Source organism: Sinohyriopsis cumingii, chromosome 12, assembly GCF_028554795.1.
Source record: "Sinohyriopsis cumingii isolate HCF-2022 chromosome 12, ASM2855479v2, whole genome shotgun sequence".
NCBI lineage: Eukaryota > Metazoa > Mollusca > Bivalvia > Unionida > Unionidae > Sinohyriopsis > Sinohyriopsis cumingii.
Window position 1 is genome coordinate 40,920,332 of NC_142972.1, and position 21,831 is coordinate 40,942,162.

At 39.3% G+C, this 21,831-nt stretch overlaps 2 protein-coding genes across 2 annotated transcripts; both read right to left on the bottom strand.

Moving 5' to 3' along the window:
- Nucleotides 1-245: 245 nt before the first annotated feature.
- Nucleotides 246-6,737, bottom strand: LOC149786315 (uncharacterized). Its single transcript, XM_089976715.1, has 2 exons — nucleotides 1,438-6,737; nucleotides 246-626 (listed from the first exon to the last, which is right to left on the bottom strand). Exon 1 carries the CDS (start codon nucleotides 6,354-6,356, stop codon nucleotides 2,040-2,042), a length of 4,317 nt encoding a protein of 1,438 aa, XP_089832841.1. The 5' UTR covers nucleotides 6,357-6,737; the 3' UTR covers nucleotides 246-626; nucleotides 1,438-2,039.
- Nucleotides 6,738-6,875: 138 nt separating this feature from the next.
- On the bottom strand, nucleotides 6,876-16,939 carry LOC149786316 (uncharacterized). The gene is made up of 3 exons (XM_089976717.1): nucleotides 16,819-16,939; nucleotides 8,580-9,807; nucleotides 6,876-7,256 (listed from the first exon to the last, which is right to left on the bottom strand). The coding sequence occupies exons 2-3, from the start codon at nucleotides 9,801-9,803 to the stop codon at nucleotides 7,167-7,169; spliced, it is 1,314 nt and encodes a 437-aa protein (XP_089832843.1). The 5' UTR covers nucleotides 9,804-9,807; nucleotides 16,819-16,939; the 3' UTR covers nucleotides 6,876-7,166.
- Nucleotides 16,940-21,831: the final 4,892 nt, after the last annotated feature.

Consider the following 21,831-nt stretch of genomic DNA (forward strand, 5'->3'; position numbering starts at 1 on the left):
CGATCGAACCCTTTAGCGCGTGCCCTCGTTGATTGCTTGGTGTTCGTGTATGTGGGGGTGTAGTGGTGGTTGTCTAGGGGTGGGGTTCTTCTTATAGACTTTAACGAATTATGAGAAGTTCCCCTGGTCCTTATTCAGAAGGTTAATTCTGGACACTATATTATTTATTGACTAAATATATTTATGGCTACGAGCCCCCAGTCAGCAATGCCGACAGTTAAATTAAAAGAAATACAAAGATGAAATTTAAACAATAACAATTTAATAAATGAAATTTAAAAGAATTTAAAGTAATCAATGTCTCTCTTTCACCCAATGATCCCTTTGATCATCATTTGAGTTCACAGTGTGAGGAGATTGTTCCCTTCTTGAGTGCTACTCATCTAAATCTCTTCGTTCCCTTGTCTTTCTCTCCTTTCGTGATCTCCACTTCCGCTTCCTCTTCTATAATCCTTGTTCCTTGCCGTTATCTTGACTTCCGGTTCCTCTTCTAGTATCCGGAACCCTTGACGATATCCCTTGAGGTCACCCGAAATTCACTCGGTATCTCTCACCGTCACCCGAAATTCTCTGAACTTCTCTCGTCCCCGAAATTCTCTGAAATTCTTTCGTCCCCCGAAAGCTTCCTGTTGAAAGGTATAATGCATTAGCATAGGGTTATAAAAATCTTCCCTCACACTACGTCACTGAACTGAACCATCAGTTTAAGGCGGGACATTTGGGTCGCGCATGCGCACACATCGAAATTCCCATACACTTCCGCCGCTTACAAAAATGGCGCCATAACACAATCACACAAAGGATTCAAATATCTACATACTGAGCCCTATCAGTATATACATACAAAATATTTCAAATATGATTGTACTAAAATATTACTACGATTAGTAATATGACTATCTATATATTTATATATATTTATATATATTTATATATATTTCCTACACAAGCGTACCAAATCCACAGTATTCACATTCAAATGGTGATAAACGGCAATCCGTTGCTCAATGGCAAAATCTATCATTACGTAAACAAATTTCTTGTCTACCAAAATATAACTACGCAAAGAATTACAATATTAATTCTTATAGCGGCTAGCGAGCAATACAATTCTTCACAAATACAAATCGTCCTTTCAAAAGGGCGTAAACGTAATAATCCACGAAATAATATGCACACATATTACTAGCGAAAGAAGAGAACATTTTCGCCTCACAAATAAGGTGTACATGGTAACATTATGAATAATGAGGCAACGAATCAACATCGTAATCAATCGTAAACAAAAGTACTAGCTAAAGTCATGAAAAAAATGCAAACTATTAAGGTCATAATTAACTATTCATACTTCAATACAAGTAAAATGTATACATACGACAAATTCTCTTCAATTAACAGCAGTCGTATCAAGCAGAATCAACGTAACATCAAATTTACCTGATCGAAGCTATTTCATGAATTTCCTAAATTCCGCCAATTTTTACGAATGGCTAACGGAGTGTGTGTCACTGCGACTCTTAAACACCAACTGACGAATTTCAGGCTTGTACCAGTCTTACGCCAGTTTCTCGAATCAAGTCCCACCTACAACGCATCCCGATTGGATGGCGACGGACTCTGGTCATTTGATCGAACTGTCAATCATAAAAATGTCAGTCTGTGTGTCCCCATGTACTGTCCAGCCTACCATTGTCGGCTTCCGGCTCTTTGAAGTTGTCTACGTCACGTGTTCCCATGTACAAAGATTCCCGCCAGATTTCCACTCAAGAGCTCAAACAAAGACTGGGTTACGTAAGAGGATTAGCCAACTTAGGCACTTGGAAAAACAAAGCTTACCTGGCTCCACTTACAGACTTATAAATACATGTATAATACAAGGGGTTGGGGTAAAACATCACATACCCCCCACGCTTGAGAATAAAATCAGGATTTTATTCACTCAAACTAAAAAAGCAAAAGTGTTACACGATATAAGAACAAAATCAGCAAAATGAACTAAATGCTAAACTGAGTATGAACACGAAAATATAACAAATGATCTATATCATTTCGGCGCTTCTACTCATGAAATCTGCGCCTACGTTTTCAGATCCTTTCACGTATCTGATCTGCATCTGGTACTGCTGTAAAAACAGCGACCATCGCATCAATCGACCATTGGACAACTTTGCCTGCGCCAGATAGGCGAGTGGTTGGTGGTCGGTCTCCAATATGAACTTACGTCCATATAGGTATCGCTCGAACCGTGATATGCCGAACACGATTCCGAGACATTCCCTCTCCGATACTGAGTAATTCTTCTCGGCAGCAGACAACTTCCGGCTGCCGTATGCGACAGGAAAAAGCGTCTTGTCATGCTCCTGGAGCAGTACTGCTCCCAGTCCCGTGTCGCATGCATCGGTGCGCAGAACGAATTCTTTATCCAAGTCCGGTAGACGAACAACTGCGTCGGATGTAAGTCTATCCTTTAGCGTTTGGAATGCGTGCTCACACGCATCTGTCCAAACGAACTTACTCGGGGTCCGTTTCTTGGTTAGGTCAGACAACGGGCCCGCAATCGCGCTGAAATTAGCGACATACCTCCGGTAATATCCGGCCAGTCCCAGGAATGACCTCACTTCCGTTTTCGTGGTGGGGCGTGCGGCGTTTCTCAACTGCTCCACCTTCGACTTCTCTGGAGACAGCGTGCCTTGGCTCAGGGTATGTCCTAAATAGTCTAATGTCCTGAAACCAAGGTGACATTTGGAAGGGCGGGCTGTCAAGCCCTCCTGACGTAGCCGCTCCAAAACGTCAGCTAACAGAGCGAGGTGTTCACCCCATGTCTCTGTAGCTAACAAGAGGTCATCCATGAAGTTGTGGACACCCCTATCGCGCAAGGGCTCCAACAACTTCCGCATCATTCTGGTAAAGACGCTGGGCGCGTTTTGTACCCCGAACGGCATCACCAACCATTGGTATGTCCCGTCGGGAGTAGCAAAAGCAAGCTTCGGTCGGTCTTCTTTCCTTACCGGAATTTGCCAATACCCCTTGGACAAATCCAGTTTGGAAAAATATTTCGCTTTCGAGACCGAAGCGAAGATATGTTCGGGGTCAGGTAGCATTTCAACTTGAAATTCTGTCACCTGATTCAGCTTCCGGTAGTCGACGCAGAACCGATGGGTGCCGTCCTTCTTCTGCACTAAGACTACTGGTGAGCTGTACGGAGAGTCGGCAGGTTCGATTACTCCTAGAGCAATCATCTGCTCGATTTCTTCCCTTACAACTTGTCGTTTCGCGTGGGGCAAGGGGTAGGGTTTACGCTGAACTGGTCGGTCGTCCACCATCTTTAACCCGAACTCGACAAGCGTCGTCCTCCCGGGTTTTTCTGTTAGCACGTCGGAATATCCGGCCAGCAAGGTCTCTATCTCGTTCCGCTGCCCTTCAGTTAACATGGGGTCACACTCCACGTCCGACGGAGTCTCGGCCCTCGTTAATGGACAGCTCGGGACAGTGTTAGCACCTTCCGTATCGCCTTCGATATCCTCGGTGACTATCGCTGCGACAACAAAATCGCTGGCGGTCTCCCTTTCCCGGTACCTCTTGAGCAAATTGGCATGGTACAATTTCTCTTTCGTCGGTAGCTGTATCCGGTAGGTTTGACCTCCGACCTTCTTGGTGACGACGTATGGACCCCTCCAGGAAACTTGCAACTTGTTGTGTTCCTGGGGCAACAACAACAACACTTTGTCCCCTACCTCAAACTGACGTGGTTTTGCGCGCTTATTGTAATTTTTCGCCTGTTGCGCCTTAGCTCGTTTGAGATTTTCTTGCGCGAGAGAACAAACCTCTTCCAGTTTGTTGCGCAAGTCCGCGACGTACTGGTAGGTAGTGCGTACTTCCTCTACAGCGTGGTCGTCTGTCCACAGCTGTCTCAGTACGGCGATTGGGCCGCGTACGGTTCTCCCGTACAAGAGTTCAAAGGGAGAGAACCCCAAACTCGCTTGCGGTACTTCCCGGTATGCAAAAAGCATGGCCGGAATATACCGGTCCCAATCCTTGGGGCGGCCTTCGCACAATTCCTTGAGCGTGTTTTTCAAGGTCCCATTAAACCGTTCGACCAATCCGTTACATTGGGGGTGATACGGTGTAGTCGTGAGGTGTTTAATCGACATGAGACGATTCACCTCCGCCATCACACGACTCATAAATTGTGTTCCTTGATCGGTCAAGATCTCGTCGGGCACTCCGACTCTTGACCAGATCGCAAACAGAGCTTCCGCGACGGTTTCCGTGTCAATGTTACGCAACGCAACGGCCTCCGGATAGCGTGTAGCATAATCGACAACCGTTAAAATATATCGATTTCCGTGCGCAGACGCGGGTTTTATCGGTCCGATTAAATCCACGGCAACACGTCTAAATGGTTCATCGATAAGGGGCGTACTCCCCAAAGGGATGGGTCGCTGATCCGTTTTCGGTGCCATTCCCTGGCATTTGTCACAGGAGAGACAGAACCGTTTTACGTCTCCCTGGACCCCTGGCCAGTAAAACTCTTTTACAAGACGGTCACGCGTCTTAGCAATTCCCATGTGTCCACCCATGAGACTCTCGTGTGCAAGTTTCAGTACTTCGCAACGCTTTTCCTTTGGCACGACGACTTGCTTGAAGTGTTCGTTGTGTTTCCTGGCGTGGCGATACAAGATTCCCTTCTTGTAGACAAACTTCACCGCGCCGTTCGGAGTTTCCCTTTCTGTTCCCGCTTCTGCGTGTTTGTGCAACTGCGCCAGAGTTGCGTCCTCCTGTTGCAGCTTCCTTAACTCCGCTGGAATAACATTACTAACCGGTGTCGATGTAACTTGGATTGGCTTTTGTTTCGGCTGTCGACTCATGGCCCTGGTTTCAACAGCACTCACTGGCATAGGTGTGCAGGTTTCGGGGTTCGGCTGGGGTAACACATAACGGCAACCCAATATGACGTCATGTGATAGCCCCTCCAAGCAAGCAGCTTCAATTTTCCCCTTCACGTATGGTGAATCGAGGTCAATGACAGCTACTGGTAATGAGTCACGCGCGCAGTTCGCGTACTGAACTTCTATTACCTCCCCTGTATAGTCCTCCGGCTTGACATATTTCTTGTCGACAAGCGCGGGGACGCTGCACCCAGTGTCATACAAGATGGTGGCGCCTTCACCATTGACAGTTGCGGCCGCAAGGTTGGCTGGGTTGCGACTCGCTTCCGGCACACCTTCCTTCTTAGCTACGACATTCACCTGGGTCTGCCTGCCCTTGGGACAGTCCCTGGCAAAATGCCCCAGGCGCTTGCAATTAAAACATGTCGGCGGCCCTCGCCGACTTGCAAGTCCTGGTTTCGTGGGTGAGGCCTGTCCAGGTCGATAGGCGGCAGCCCTACCTGTAGGTGCCCCTCCGACCTTCCCGTCGCCCTGACGGTTACGGACAGCCGGCTCAACCTCCCCCATACGACGCGACTCAGAGGGTCGGGGTCGGTCAGCAACCCCGGAACCTCCACTCTTCGAGTGCGCCTGCTCGTATCGCTCCGCCATGTTAGCGATCTCTTCGAGCGTCCGGTGTTCTCTTTCTGCTAAGAAAACTGTCAACTCGCGACGGTAAGTACCCAGGACATGTTCCTTGAGTATTACCTCGCGTAGCCCTTCGTACGTGCGTTCGACTTCGGCCATTTTCATCCACTTCTCAAATAAACCTCGAACACGGTTGTGGAATTGAGAGTGGGTCTCTGTTACCTTTTTCACCGAGTCCCGGAAAAGTTTCCGGTAAGTCTCGGCGGTCAGCCGATAATGGCAGAGAAGCGCCTTCTTGAGGGCAGTGTAGTCATCAGCCTCTTCTGCAGTTAAGCCGTGGTAGACTTCCCGAGCTGCACCTTGCAAAAAGGCTGAGACATTAATGGCCCAGTGCTGTTCAGGGACCTGATGAGCGCGTGCGAGTTTCTCAAACTGGACGAGAAAATCGTCAATAGCCTCCTCCCTATCATTGAAGCGTGACATGTTGATCTGGACTATCCGGTGGTCGATGAAAGGTCGGCCGGTTGTTCCAGAGCTTGTACTGGCGTCGTCCCGTCCGTTGGTCCTAGCTTCAACTCTGACCTTTTCCATCTCCAGAGTGTGAGCGAGTCTGGCTAGCTCCAGCTCTTTCTGGGCTTCTCGGTCCGCGGCTATCTTGGCTAACTCTTGGTCCGCTGCTATCTTGGCTAGTTCTCTCTGGGCTTCTCTTTCCGCTGCTTTTTCGGCCTTCCATTCCTTGATCCTTTCTTCTATAAAGGTTGCCAGGCGATCTCCCTCGTATCCAAGATCTTCCGACCCCATGGCGCGGTATTCCTTTATCATTTGTCGTTCGGTAGCCATTATACTAATGTAAAGTGATACCTTGTCTCAAAATTCAAACAATATACAGATATTTGTAATACCAGTTTAAATACTTACCTGTCGACAACAACTAGTTTCGTTCAGGTAAGATATTTGTTCGATATCTGCTTCACACGTACTGCTATGAATGGAAGATCTACAAAGCCTGCACATATGACAATAAAAATACAAGATGAGAAAATCACAAAATTTCAAATACAAAGAATGGAAAATATCTCACACTGTTCACTAATACTTCTACCAATAACTTTAAGTCCCAAAATAATATATATGTCTAATTCATATCCCGGACGAAGCGCCCACTGTGGGGGTGTAGTGGTGGTTGTCTAGGGGTGGGGTTCTTCTTATAGACTTTAACGAATTATGAGAAGTTCCCCTGGTCCTTATTCAGAAGGTTAATTCTGGACACTATATTATTTATTGACTAAATATATTTATGGCTACGAGCCCCCAGTCAGCAATGCCGACAGTTAAATTAAAAGAAATACAAAGATGAAATTTAAACAATAACAATTTAATAAATGAAATTTAAAAGAATTTAAAGTAATCAATGTCTCTCTTTCACCCAATGATCCCTTTGATCATCATTTGAGTTCACAGTGTGAGGAGATTGTTCCCTTCTTGAGTGCTACTCATCTAAATCTCTTCGTTCCCTTGTCTTTCTCTCCTTTCGTGATCTCCACTTCCGCTTCCTCTTCTATAATCCTTGTTCCTTGCCGTTATCTTGACTTCCGGTTCCTCTTCTAGTATCCGGAACCCTTGACGATATCCCTTGAGGTCACCCGAAATTCACTCGGTATCTCTCACCGTCACCCGAAATTCTCTGAACTTCTCTCGTCCCCGAAATTCTCTGAAATTCTTTCGTCCCCCGAAAGCTTCCTGTTGAAAGGTATAATGCATTAGCATAGGGTTATAAAAATCTTCCCTCACACTACGTCACTGAACTGAACCATCAGTTTAAGGCGGGACATTTGGGTCGCGCATGCGCACACATCGAAATTCCCATACACTTCCGCCGCTTACAAAAATGGCGCCATAACACAATCACACAAAGGATTCAAATATCTACATACTGAGCCCTATCAGTATATACATACAAAATATTTCAAATATGATTGTACTAAAATATTACTACGATTAGTAATATGACTATCTATATATTTATATATATTTATATATATTTATATATATTTCCTACACAAGCGTACCAAATCCACAGTATTCACATTCAAATGGTGATAAACGGCAATCCGTTGCTCAATGGCAAAATCTATCATTACGTAAACAAATTTCTTGTCTACCAAAATATAACTACGCAAAGAATTACAATATTAATTCTTATAGCGGCTAGCGAGCAATACAATTCTTCACAAATACAAATCGTCCTTTCAAAAGGGCGTAAACGTAATAATCCACGAAATAATATGCACACATATTACTAGCGAAAGAAGAGAACATTTTCGCCTCACAAATAAGGTGTACATGGTAACATTATGAATAATGAGGCAACGAATCAACATCGTAATCAATCGTAAACAAAAGTACTAGCTAAAGTCATGAAAAAAATGCAAACTATTAAGGTCATAATTAACTATTCATACTTCAATACAAGTAAAATGTATACATACGACAAATTCTCTTCAATTAACAGCAGTCGTATCAAGCAGAATCAACGTAACATCAAACTTACCTGATCGAAGCTATTTCATGAATTTCCTAAATTCCGCCAATTTTTACGAATGGCTAACGGAGTGTGTGTCACTGCGACTCTTAAACACCAACTGACGAATTTCAGGCTTGTACCAGTCTTACGCCAGTTTCTCGAATCAAGTCCCACCTACAACGCATCCCGATTGGATGGCGACGGACTCTGGTCATTTGATCGAACTGTCAATCATAAAAATGTCAGTCTGTGTGTCCCCATGTACTGTCCAGCCTACCATTGTCGGCTTCCGGCTCTTTGAAGTTGTCTACGTCACGTGTTCCCATGTACAAAGATTCCCGCCAGATTTCCACTCAAGAGCTCAAACAAAGACTGGGTTACGTAAGAGGATTAGCCAACTTAGGCACTTGGAAAAACAAAGCTTACCTGGCTCCACTTACAGACTTATAAATACATGTATAATACAAGGGGTTGGGGTAAAACATCACAGTGTATTGTAAATTGCTATCAGCTTCTATAGTTGAAGATTTAACACTTACCTCCGATTCTGAAGTAGCTGATATGGTATTTCCATTTCCTGAAACTATTGTTCTTATGTTCGTCTGGGGCAATTCTTGTGAATCATCATCGTATTCTCTAGCTGAGGACTGACTGCTAACATTGTTACCTTTGGTCTCTTGGTTCACATCATTAGCTAAAAATGTTTTATGGCGAATACAGGTACTGATTCGGTCATAACTGCCACTGTTTCTATTGTTAGGAAGTTTCTTCTCAAACAGTTTGTCTTTCAGTCTCTGCTTCAGAACAAGGGCAAGATGATGATGAGCATATGATGTTTTTTCTTTAGTCAGAGACTTCCTCAGGACTGCCTCTGCCTTGTCCAGTTTTTTTAAATACCTATAAAGTTTTCCGCTTATTTTCAATACGTGAGAGTCCTCACCACATGCTTCCATTGCCAAATCAAGAAGACTTTCGATATTATTATCCTTAATTTCTTTCGGAAACAATTCTTCTATTCGATATTTATTGAGTCTAACACCCTTCGAAATGACATGTAAAAGTTCTGCGAGGGACGCCCAACATATTCCCCTCCATCTAGCTGAAGAATCGGAACAAGCAACTTCGTATAGCAATTCTGCCCCTCTTTTTATGCACTCTTCTTCGTCCCTCCCTTCCCACCCTTCTCTAGGCATATTTCCCAAATTACATAACTTACGATACATGATTCCGAGATCTAACTTCCATAAAGTTAAAGTAATAGGATCGATGTCTTTGTCGCTCATATCACTAACTACGTCCTCAAGCATATCTTTGGACTTTAAGAGATAGGATGGACCAAATACAGGGTAGCAGTATGCTATTTCCGCTTTTCCAATGAGGAGTAGATTATTGTTAGATTCTGCTAATTTCACTAACTTTTTCAGTTCTTCATTTGATTCAGTAAGGTGACCTTCCTCCCTCCTCATCCACAGCCTATTGGAAAGAGAGACAATATTTTCTTGATCTAGTTCTAAAGCCTTTCTGTTGTAACTATACGCAACATCTCTCTCATTGGCACTCCAGTTTAGAAAGGAAAGCAAGTTATATATCCTTATCCGCTCTGTGGCTGATTCAAATTCATTGGACACAATATTCTCCTCTACCTTCTTCTTAAACAAATCAATTTTCTTGCTGCTCTTCAACTCTTTAATTTCAAGGTTGAATGACGATGGAAATTCTTGAAATTTTTGTCGAAACCGGGCTTCTTCTTTATCCATTTTCATCACCCTGTAATAAATAATAATAATAATAATAATAATGTCCAGTCTGTTTAGAATGTTTAGAAACCACTTTTTCACACTAGATCATTGGTTTAGCACTACCTCGTGAATCTATGATGCAAGGGCTAAATCCCTTCTGATAGAGATGTATTAGGAGCAGATATGTGTTGCTTATATAGTATAACATATAACACACACACACAGACAGACACACACACACAGAGATATATATATATATATATATATATATATATATATATATATATATATATATATATATATATATATATAAGCGTGTGCATATGTGTGTGTCGCTGCATAATTAAGTCCATTGCATAAAGTTGTTTGCTGTGATGAAAATTATGAAAATTATTATTATTACGAAAATGATAATTATTATTATTATTATTATTATCGCATTTTCGAAGAAATGTTTAGGGATTATATGATCCTGTCTGTCTGGACTTGTGTGTACGATGTGGCAGTACTCTTAAAACACCGCTCCAATACTTTAAACCAAGGAATCATGCAGAAATCCTACACTGCTTTTTCTGTTTCTTACGCGTGAATTTAAACAGAAGAAAAATATTTTGTCTGAAGGTGTCCGTGGTGTTAGTATATGTTTCGTAAGATAAGTTGGGGTATGTCAGATTAAAAAAACAAATAGTCTGCAATTTTTGAACAAGACTAAATCAGTTAATAAATAATGACAGCAAATAATACAACTGTCGTACATATTTCGTTTGAACTGAAATAAAAGCAACTCTTCGTATATAATTTTGAATAAATTTGTGATTCATATTGATTCTAATATATCACAAGAAATGTTTCTATTTTAGACGACACTACCATATTTTATTGAATATATCATAAAAGTAACTTTAAATTGTGTTTATTGTTTAGGAAGCATGTACATTTAAGATGTGTTACAGACGCGCATTGATTGATTGTAGTGCCAACTTTCTTTAATGATTGCATATGGTTAAAACTCTTAAGCGATGTTAACACACATACAAAGTTATGATAATTTAAAAACAAATTATTTTTCTTTTTTACTTTACATACATTACATGTGTCAAAAATCTGAACTATAGTAATGTACAGTATCTGAATCATCGTGTCACTGAGCAGACTTATCACACCATGACTGCCTAAGGTCTGTAAATTTGACCAATTACTTTTTTATGATTTGACCGAGGCTCGGTTGGGGAAGAGAGGGGGATCGACCGGTGGATAAGATGTTTTACATACAGCTAAGTTGTTAGGCTTGCATATAATTGAGTTGATGGGCTTACACATCGTGGAATTGGCTTATGACATCACTGACGCAAGTGTCAACGCATATCAGATGGTAATGCCACAGATGCATACAGACGTGGCCACTGTGCTGTGACCTGGAAACTACCTGAGCTTTACAGAAAACATTAACAATTTTTCAACATGATGATCTTATTCAAAACCCGGTTCCATGTTACTGAAAATCCATAAACGCGTGATTGTTCTAGCTGTAAGATGTATACACAGTTTTCTTTCTCTTAAAAATATCTTAACCTTTTGTAATAATTCTATTTAAATATTGAATATTCGTTCTTCTCAAATACTGCTGGACGGCCTAATAAAGGGGTTGTAATAGTTTCGTAACTTCGTGTAGAACCGGATAATCTATTAAAGAAATCTTCATTTAAGATTGTTGTTGGTTCTTTTTTATAAATTTAATACAGGCATCAAGCTTTAATTTACATCACTTGTATGATAATTATTATTATAATACACAAATATCAGTCTATAGATCATGTCTCTCGACGTATTTAAATCGAAAAGGTACCAACGTACCACTTGTCTCACCATATATATTCAGACAGTAATTTTAGCACTCATCAGTTTTCTTCCTGCCAGACTTCTTTTCGCACCAATTCTTGAATGGATCGCCATGAAAACATTATGTCAAGTACTATCATCAGCCAAATATCCGTAGACATTTTCAGCAAAACGCACAGAAATTATTCACGCACAACCGGTACTATAGTCTATGTACAAGGGAACGTAAAGTGGACGTCTTGTGACCAGGCTGGAGAACGGGGTTCACTGCCCGCCACATCGCAGACGATATTATTTGAGGTGAGCGTTAGCCATTTTTTGGGGTGTAAGATCCAGTGATACCGATAAAAAGCCCATGCCTTGCTTTACGCGTGATTGTAACCATCCCACACCCTTGCGTTCCTCCACTCTCATCTGGTCAAACTTATCTACCACAGTCCACTTATCAGTATCCCAACCGCCGGAGAGAAACTTGGGACACATTAAATATTTTATACTCGTGGAAGAGGCGCACGATTACCGGCTGCTCGCTCGTAGCCCATTTGGCAATCAAGATCTGGTGCCCACCACGTAATTTGTACACACGCAAGATTTTAGCTTTCCAGACTCTAAGTGGAACATACTTTTCGTTATGAAAAGTACTAAACACGTACGCGGCCCCTCGACCTCGAATTCATTCTTTCGAAAGCTGCGGTGCCAGTCCCCATTTAAGCCTTTGAGAATAGATGCAAGACGTTACATTGTCAGGATCCAACGAGTCTTTGGGCGGCTGAAGCTTAATTTCGATATGGCTGGCAAGTTCCTTTTCTTTCCTATTTGTTGCTTGCGCCTGCACAAACGCCTTTGCCTCTGTTTCCAGCTCCTTCGCCTCAATTTTTACAATCTTTATCGAGCCGCTGTTCTGGTAGCTGAGGCACTTCGCGGCTTCTGGGGTAAGAAGGTTGGTCCCTAGTGAATGCTTCAAAATCTCTGCGTATTGCCGTCATCTTATTTGTATGTGCAATGACTAGTCTATAGATGTATGGTGCTGTTATATTTTTATTATAAAAAGTATTTGTCAGCGTAAAAGTGAGACTAACCACTCGATACCAGCCAGGTGCTGCATTCTCGTAAATAATATTTTGTTTCTCCACTTCTTCTTCCCGGTAAATCATATACACATAGTCCATACCCTATAGAGCACAAAGGAGGAGTAATTCGCCTTTACTCCTATTCTGCACCGGATAGAAACGCACATGGCGAATCATTTTCATATGAACTTTACAAAATTCGTGGATGCATTTTGTCCACACCTTTTCTGCTTCCCACTAGTATTCAAGCACATGTGTTGGTACCCACAGTCAATTTGGTATAATTTAAAAATACAAGTGATCCCCAAAAAAGTGTGGTGTTACAACACAGCACTTTCACAGCTTACAAGAGTAATCCCACTATTTTAATCGAGCGCCCTCGTGGAGTACCTGGCGTTTAGCGGAGGTTTATTAGTCTTTCGTTTTTGTGTTTTTGGTTTCTTTAAGTAAAACTCCTAGTACGATTACACGCACACCTTGGGATACGCCGCATTTTGTGCATACCGCAGGAGCCGGTGTAAAGAAAGCTATTTCCCCGGAGCCATCGTTTACGGCGTTTGTTTGACAAAATTCCAGAGATGACCATCCCACTGCTACTTGAATATTCCTATTATTTTCATGGGTGATATTATGTACGCGTATGTTTGAGCACTCCTAGCATTTTTCTCCATCTCTCCATATATGACAGAATCTTAACATGTTTGTGTGTATAGCCTGTGTCTATTCTCACTTTTGACGGGTTTAATAGCATGTTTGTGTATGTGTAAATACTCGTACTGCTTACCTAGGTTAGAAGGGGTTGGCGTTGGTCAGTGAAAGAGTGGGTCAGTCAGACGGCATTTCGGTTAGATGGGGTAGTTTTAACATTACGTATGCCCATGGCCCTATAAATATTATTAAGAATGTTTTAATCTAGCATTTGCCTAGGCACAGCCATATCCATCAAGTTAAACCTATGTACATCATTAACATTACATTTTCCATTGTCTCCATACATTTCAGCTTTGTCCGTATGGTATCATCTAACGAAAATCTTATGGATATTGTTAACATTACATTTTGCCTTCTCCCAATTATACCACTTCTCAGAGTAAATTTATTGAGACATAATGTTCAATGCCCCGTGTCCCCATAGTGACATGCTAATGTTAATTTCCCCTTGTCCGCCAAATGCCACATTAATGTTAATGCTACTGAATTTTTAACATAAAATTCCAATAGTCTCCCAAGTGCAATGCGTGTCCCTCAAGTGGCATATGCTACTACTTCAGCCCGCACTATTTTTGATACTCAAACAGGAAAACCCAAATATTTGTGCAGAAGCCATTTTCCTTCTTCCCGTCACATTGACCTTGACATTTGATTGTTTTGACAAAACTGACTTGATCATGTACACATTACTAACAATGTTTGGTCCAGATATGATATGTAGCGCTGATGATATTGTGCAGAAACTATTTTTATTCTTTCATTCACACTGTCCTTAATCTTTTATCATCCGGTCGCGAAATCTACAAGGTTCTTACTTGCTTCAAGTACAAGTCCTGCACAAAACTTTCTCAATTTAAACGGTGGCAAAATCAAGTCATTTTGTGGGAAAAGATAAACATTATTTCTCGTTTAGTCACAGTGACCTAGACGCTTGACGTTTAACTCTAAAATTAATAGGCGTCTTACTTGATGTAAGTGCAAGCCATAAAAACAGTTTTGTAAATGGAGATGACTGAGTAAACAAGTTATTTTGAGTAGACCATTATTCGTCTTTCAGTCATATATATATATATATATATATATATATATATATATATATATATATATATATATATATATATATATATATATCTTGGAACCTGAAATCGATAAATGTATTTCTTACCCTAAGTGCAGACATCCACAAAGTAACTGTGTATGATTATTGACAACTAAAGTGTGAAACTGAAATCTCCAACAGATGGACGGTCGAATAAATTCATAACATAACGCACTCACGTTTATGGCAGGTATATGAAACATCCCTCTGAAAATAATAGACGTTTCTGAGGGTGAATGTGCTTTCATCTTACCTGTTTAGGGGGCGCTCACCAGATAATATGTACTTTTGAGAGAGTGACGTATGTAAGGTGAAGTAGTTTGCATTTAAAACATGCACAGTGGAGAGAATGTTAGCATACCTCTATGCTACATTAATGTAATGTGGATGATATTTCTTTTGGATATTGTTCTTTTGGAAATTTTACATGATTTAAGCACACTGCTAACTAAAATGACTGCTCCCTTGTGTTAAAAAATCAGTCTGAATTAGTCTAAAGTACCCTATACATAGCAGCTATTAAAATAGAGAAAATGAATTTTGCCAGACTAGACAAAACCAGCTTCTGAAAGTGCAATGAATGAATTACCAAATATATAAAATGTAAAAAAACGTTTTCAGCTCTTTTTTATACAATTTACATCTGAAGTTCAGGAAGTGAAAATGACCAAGTAGAGCTAGCACTTTTTTGAAAGGTACACATTTGAAGTAAGGCCAAGCTGTATACTCTATAACCCATATCACACCCATCAATCATACACCAAAATAAAGGGAATTAAAGGTTCTTTGCATTATACCTACGATATACAAGGTCTTTTTTAAATAGCCAGTATAACCAGTGAGGAAAGCCGGGGAGATTCTTTTTCTTTAAAATCCTAACCTATGCAAAATACGAAACTGTAGAGCGCCACCTTAGGAAAAACGAAGTTACGCCTACATCAGCCTTGTTTCATGTACTCACCAGTAGTCACAAATATGTCCGCTTGTTAATATACATTGTCCCTATTGGTTCCTATTTTATCAACATCGTTTGCATTTTTCCAGTCTAAAAATCATGTTTAATAAATATGAGCAACTCTACCTGTTGAATAAGAACCATTAAACTGGCGAAAAATACTTATTCCAATCAGTACAGGAATCTAATTAGAGACTTAATAAACATTTGGAGTATTTGAAAAATTTACAACGTGAAACACATGCATGTTGATGAGTGCTAATTGTTGCAACACTACTCTGTTATCGTGGTCATATAACTTTTTTACAAAAGTATTTTGGCAATTTTAACGATTATATCGCAGTCTTGCAATAAAACACACTCTTCATCAATCCTCTGCTAAAAAAAGATAATGAAAATTACCAGATTATTTGTAAACAAATATATACCTCTGCGCTCTGCTTTACCCAGTACACATTCAAATTCTGTGCCCTGTGGGTCAAGTCTAATGGGGTAAGAATAGATGCATGTACCAATTTATTTCCATATCTGAAATTGTCTTGTTTTTATCAGTAAGTGTATACATGGCTATAGAATGTAGATTTCCATGTCCCAAACAGTCATTTATTGTTCATCTCTCTCTCTCTCTCTCTCTCTCTCTCACACACACACACACACATTGCACACACACACGCGCGCACACACACACACAACATTATATATATATATATATATATATATATATATATATATATATATATATATATATATATATATATATATATATATATATATAGATATATGTGTGTGTGTGTGTGTGTGTGTGTGTCATCCTTCGTATGGCCAATACAGGCCTCCATACCTTTTATTAGGATCACCTTTCCAGTTTTTCAGTTTTTTAGGACTAACTAAAATGTCTTTCTTTTGCAAAAAGAATGTGCAGAAAAGCTGAAAATGTTCAATTTCTCAAAGTTTTAAAGCTAAAATCTTATTTTCCTTTCTATTCAGTGGATTACTGATAAGTGTCAGTGACAGGTGTGTTTCACTGCATATAAACTCTACATTTGTATACACTGCTTCAAACTCTGTCGACAAAAAAGTATGGATTTGTATCATTGTAAGTTTTTCTTTCACAAAGTCAATGCTAAGTTTTACAGGATATGATATTCTAGGAAATAGGGTATTGCTATTACCAAATAGCCATTTCTGTATAATCAGTGTACGATCACCCACCCAGCTGTACTGAATTGTGCATTATGAATGATCAGGGGAAAACCAGCGACCTATTTACATTTGTAAACTATACACAGCCTGTACTTCAGTTCGCGCTTCATCCTACATGATTATATAATTGACAAAATATTATAGATTTCTGATAGTACTTACAGCTATTGTACTTGAAAAAAATCCATGACAGGCTCAATGAACAGATTATTTCCACCAATTCTACTTCGTCCCAGGTTAAGTTGCAAATACTTTCCATTACGTCATGCACTTCACTACTTGACAGAATGATCGCTGTTTGTGTAACGTAATGCATATGTAAGATCGTACGAGTTATTCCCCTCGTCCAGTCATAATAGATTTGCTACTCTTCTCTTATAGAGAGAGAATAAGTGCAACATATGCTGGCGGGTATGGAGGTGGATTACCGCCATAATTATATGCACGTATTTTCTAATCTTCCTTGATGAATTATTGTAAATGGCTGCTTGCAAGTGCTACTTTCATAATTATATCCATTTATATTATATTCTTCATTGATGCAAATTGTAAGTGGCAGTTTGTAAATGCAATTTCCTTCTGCATTAATGTCAGTGGCTGCTTGCAAGTTCTACATTCATAATTCATGTCATGAATTTTCTATTCTTCATTGATGCAAGCTGTAAATGGCTGCTTGCAAGTGTTTAGATCTACTTACCTTCTGTGTCATTCTATCTTGCAATCTGCCAACTACTGAAGTGATTATGTTGTTTGTCGTATGGCAAACGCTATGTCAGTTTTTACAAGTTTTAATATTCTATTTATAAATTTGCTATATCACAAGTTACACAGATTGCACTTTCTAAGTCATGATTATAATTTCTCACCCATGCGACAGAGAAATCTACTTGTTTTGCTAACCTTACTTTTCTTGTCTCAGTCTAGTCATCCCAGACTAGTCGTCTCAGTCAAGGTGTCCACGCGCTCAGAACTACTTTAAAAAAAGAAACCCTTGTTGTCTTCTGCTGTGCCTGACGTAGTTGTACTAAAATCAAACAACAACAACAACAGCAACAAATATATAACAAAAACATAGTAACTTAAGTTAAACTCATCTTTGAGAACACACCATACAAAACATTTCGAGAGATACAAAGACCAACGCATGTGATGTCGAGTTTTTTGGTATTATGTTTGTTCGTTCCACACAGCATGGTCAATTTTATCCTATATAAAGGCCTAGCTCAGTACATGTTTAAATCAGCGTCATTAAATGTAGCTAAAGCTACCTAACTAGTTTTAAATACTTCGTGTGAAACAAATTATATACTGTTAGCTACATTTAATGACGCTGACCTGAAAATGACTGTGCTAATATACCAACAATATTTAATGACAAATAATACACTTACCAGCCAGAATGAATCATTTATCCGTCAGCACATTAATCCATAAGCAAATTTCACTGTAATACTTGCCATATTTCCAGGACAGAAAAATAAATGTTCAAAGAATCCGTGAACTTGAAAGTTTAGCACATGGTTATCTGCTAGAGTCCGTTTTTGGAGGGTCTATTATACACGGGGGTACTTTTACAATCAGTATTAAGGACAACACAAGTATGTCGCACACAATTTCACCTCCTCCAAAGAAAAGAATAGTTATATACGATAGTGACACAGATCTCTAATTACCCATGAATAATCTAAATGAAGATGTTACTCTTTGTTACAGCTTGTGCTAAGTATAACTACAGTAGAGCTGAGTAGCCAATATCGTTTTATTATTTACAATATAACTTTTCAAAATTGGAATTGATGAAAATAAAACAGTTTCTTGTGATAAATATTAATTATTTATTGTCAGTTTCATATAATATCCATATATTAAATGTGATAATACCTCATTATTTTGCGACGTTTTATGTTGTTATTTTTCTTCGCTCGCGCGTATAAACTGTGTACTTCGGACGCAACGGTCACACCACAGCCCTCATTAATATATTGATATTCATGCGCCGCATGTAAACATTGGACGTGAACACTAGTGCAGTATTCTTTTTACTTTAAAGGAAAATATTGGGTGAGAAAAATAATCTACGTTGGGGTTTAGGCCGAGACAAGGAAATCCCAGTCGCGGGTTCATATTCTGTCTCCCCACTCGGGCAAGCCTCGTGGGGAGACAAATAATATAAACCCTTGACTGGGATTTCCTTGTCTCATCCCAAACCCCAACATAGATTATATATGAAGCATCAATCACGTTGCAAAGATAGCATCACGCAAGTTAGCATAAAATAATGTCTCATTATGACAATAGATAGCGCTGTGACACGTCAATTTCTTACAATACGATTACTTCCCTGACATTTGCAAAAAGAGGTTATACCAATTTACGGCATGTTTGGGGCGTCTTATTTATAATATCATTCGAATTATATTACCAGTTTACAGTCAGCTGATTTCTCAGAGTATTAACATTTGGATAAGAGGTGGCCTGCAAGAAGCACAAACAAATTAAATGTATCGTGTTGTATACAATTAGATGTATTTACACAATGTTATATTTCCGCCTTTATTTGGACATTTTTTGGGTGTAATTTATCGCTCCCGCATGATGGTAGAATAGGGTAGCCGCTTGCAAGCAAGGTTTAAGGTCCTAATTTCTTTATAAATTCTCATTCAGAATGTTATCAGTTTAGAGCATGTCTAGGGCGCAGTACAAATTCTACTTTTTGTATCAGTAAGACCTCATAAGATTTGAGCAAATTGCAGATAATTGCACCTCAAGGCCATTCTTTCTCTTTCTTGTTCATTCACATGAGAGAGAGAGAGAGAGAGAGAGAGAGAGAGAACACACACACACACGTTGTTGTTGTTGAGTTTAATTATAGTGGCGTGCGCACAATTGTGCATGTGCCACATTTTTCTGACTGCACCGCAGCCTGTTAGTTGTTCCTGGGGAAGGGAATGGTACCACCTCCTCCAGGCTTTTATGGGTTATATTATAAATATATGTAGGGCATAGATGACCATACAATAGCCAGCAAGTATTGTCACTAGTTGTCTATGACAAGCATCTTATATCTCAAATTTCAATTTAAATCTCCTATTCCAATACAATAGCAACAGGCAAATGACTTGAAACAAGGACATCACATCCAATGCATGCACTGTAGCGTAGCTATATGCTAGAAAAATGCGAACTTATTTCATTATATAAGAAAATAAATTCTAACAGTATGAAATATATTTTCTATATCTAAACATAAAGAACATTTCCATACAATTATGAGATACTCTATTTCCACATATATAAAACTAGAAACTACAGTTTAATTTTATTTAAAATCGTATACATCCATATATGAAGCGATATTTATAGTACAGATAAGATGACTGATTGTATGGTACTTCACTGATAAAACATCAGACTCCCTTGATAGCAATTATAAAAATATAATACATTGACTATAAAAGATGTTGCTACTGCTACCAGTAACCAGCTCGATTTTTTATTATTATTACAATACAGTACCAAACTTGCTTGATACATTTGGATATGAAATTAATTTAGTAGTTGAAAAGATTAATACAAGTTTTTATATATATCTTCGACAGATGTGACTGTTTTCTGTTAGAAGAGTAACACACACACACAGACACACACAAACATAATTGTTCAAAAACTTATAAAGTTTGTAAGGCTACTCCGAGCTCAGGCTGTTGTAGCATCCACACCCACCCACCCCGCATAAACATCTTCATTTGTCTATGATTTTATCATTATTTTATCCTGTTTAAAATATAAGTTAATATTGTCATAACACAAAAATATCAGGACAATACAACTATGCAATAAAACAAATTAAATAAAAAACTATATACAGTCCTGTGTTTAACTTTTCATAGGAAATATTAGAAGAAAAAAAAATATTTAATGTAAACAGCATTCATAAAAAAACAATAAGGTTAGATGAATTAGTCTAAAGCAAAAAATATCATACAGGTAGGCAATTATAAGGAACAAATACCTGGACTGTCTCGTTACATTGTTCTTATAGATTTATTTGCCAATCCCTTTTGTTTTTCACTTTCACATGAACTGGACACACACTCATAATTGCAAATTCTGTGCAAATAAAATTGTAAATTCTGGATTCCCCGAGACACATTTCTTTTTGTATACCATATACATTTGTAAATTATGCCTCAAGAACATACCCTAGGAACTGCATCAAGAATTAATTCCAATACAGTTTTCATTACTTGATCTATATTTAATAAAACACTGTACAAAAATGCTCACTTCTGGAGAATTTTCTTTTGCGGGCAATAAAATAAGTTGTTTACACTTGCTATGAGCAATAAAACATGAAAAGGATTATATTTTGTTTTCTAATTTGTTATCTTTGATACTTTGACCTTCATAAAACTGTTATCTTTAAGAACCGGAGATGAAATTTTAAATTTGGCCTGTTATCCCTAATTAATGTGCCTTGGAACAATGGTTAAGGTAAATTCCATAATTTAAATGACTTAATCACTCACAAGAGAGAGAGAGAGAGAGAGAGAGAGAGAGATTAATAAGTAAGTTAATTTCTTCACAGAATAATAGAAACCACTAGCCAATTTCTGACTGCAGTTGTAAGATATCTGAGCAGAAGGTAACAGCTACTTTATAAGCATGCAAGGCATTTCAATGTAAGTTATATGCCCCCAAGTACTATTGCTCAGAGAAAACACAAGACTGGATTTCAGAAATTAAAACCACGCAAATAATAGTTTGTTACTTTGTGAAAATGGGGTAATTATTAGAAAATGGAGACCACTTGATGTACCTGCTGGTAATGAGTGGTCAGTGAGCAATTAAATTATTGTCCCTAAGTCGTATAGTCATAAAACTCCTTAAGCTGGTCATTTAGGCGTCAATAAGACGTATCACTAACTCCTGAATCATTGTTATTTGCCGAAAATTAAAAGAGATGTTTATACATACCATAGATCTGGTCACACTTGTCGAATGGTAGCAAATCCCAATCAGAAGATATCGAAGGCACATCTGCAACCTATTCCTGCATTTGACCAGTTCACAAGCCATTTAGCAGAAACCGCTCCGGTGGCATACTGGTTAGAGCGTCCGCGTTGGATGCGGAAGGTCGTGGGCGCAATGCCCGGCCGAGTCATAACAAAGACT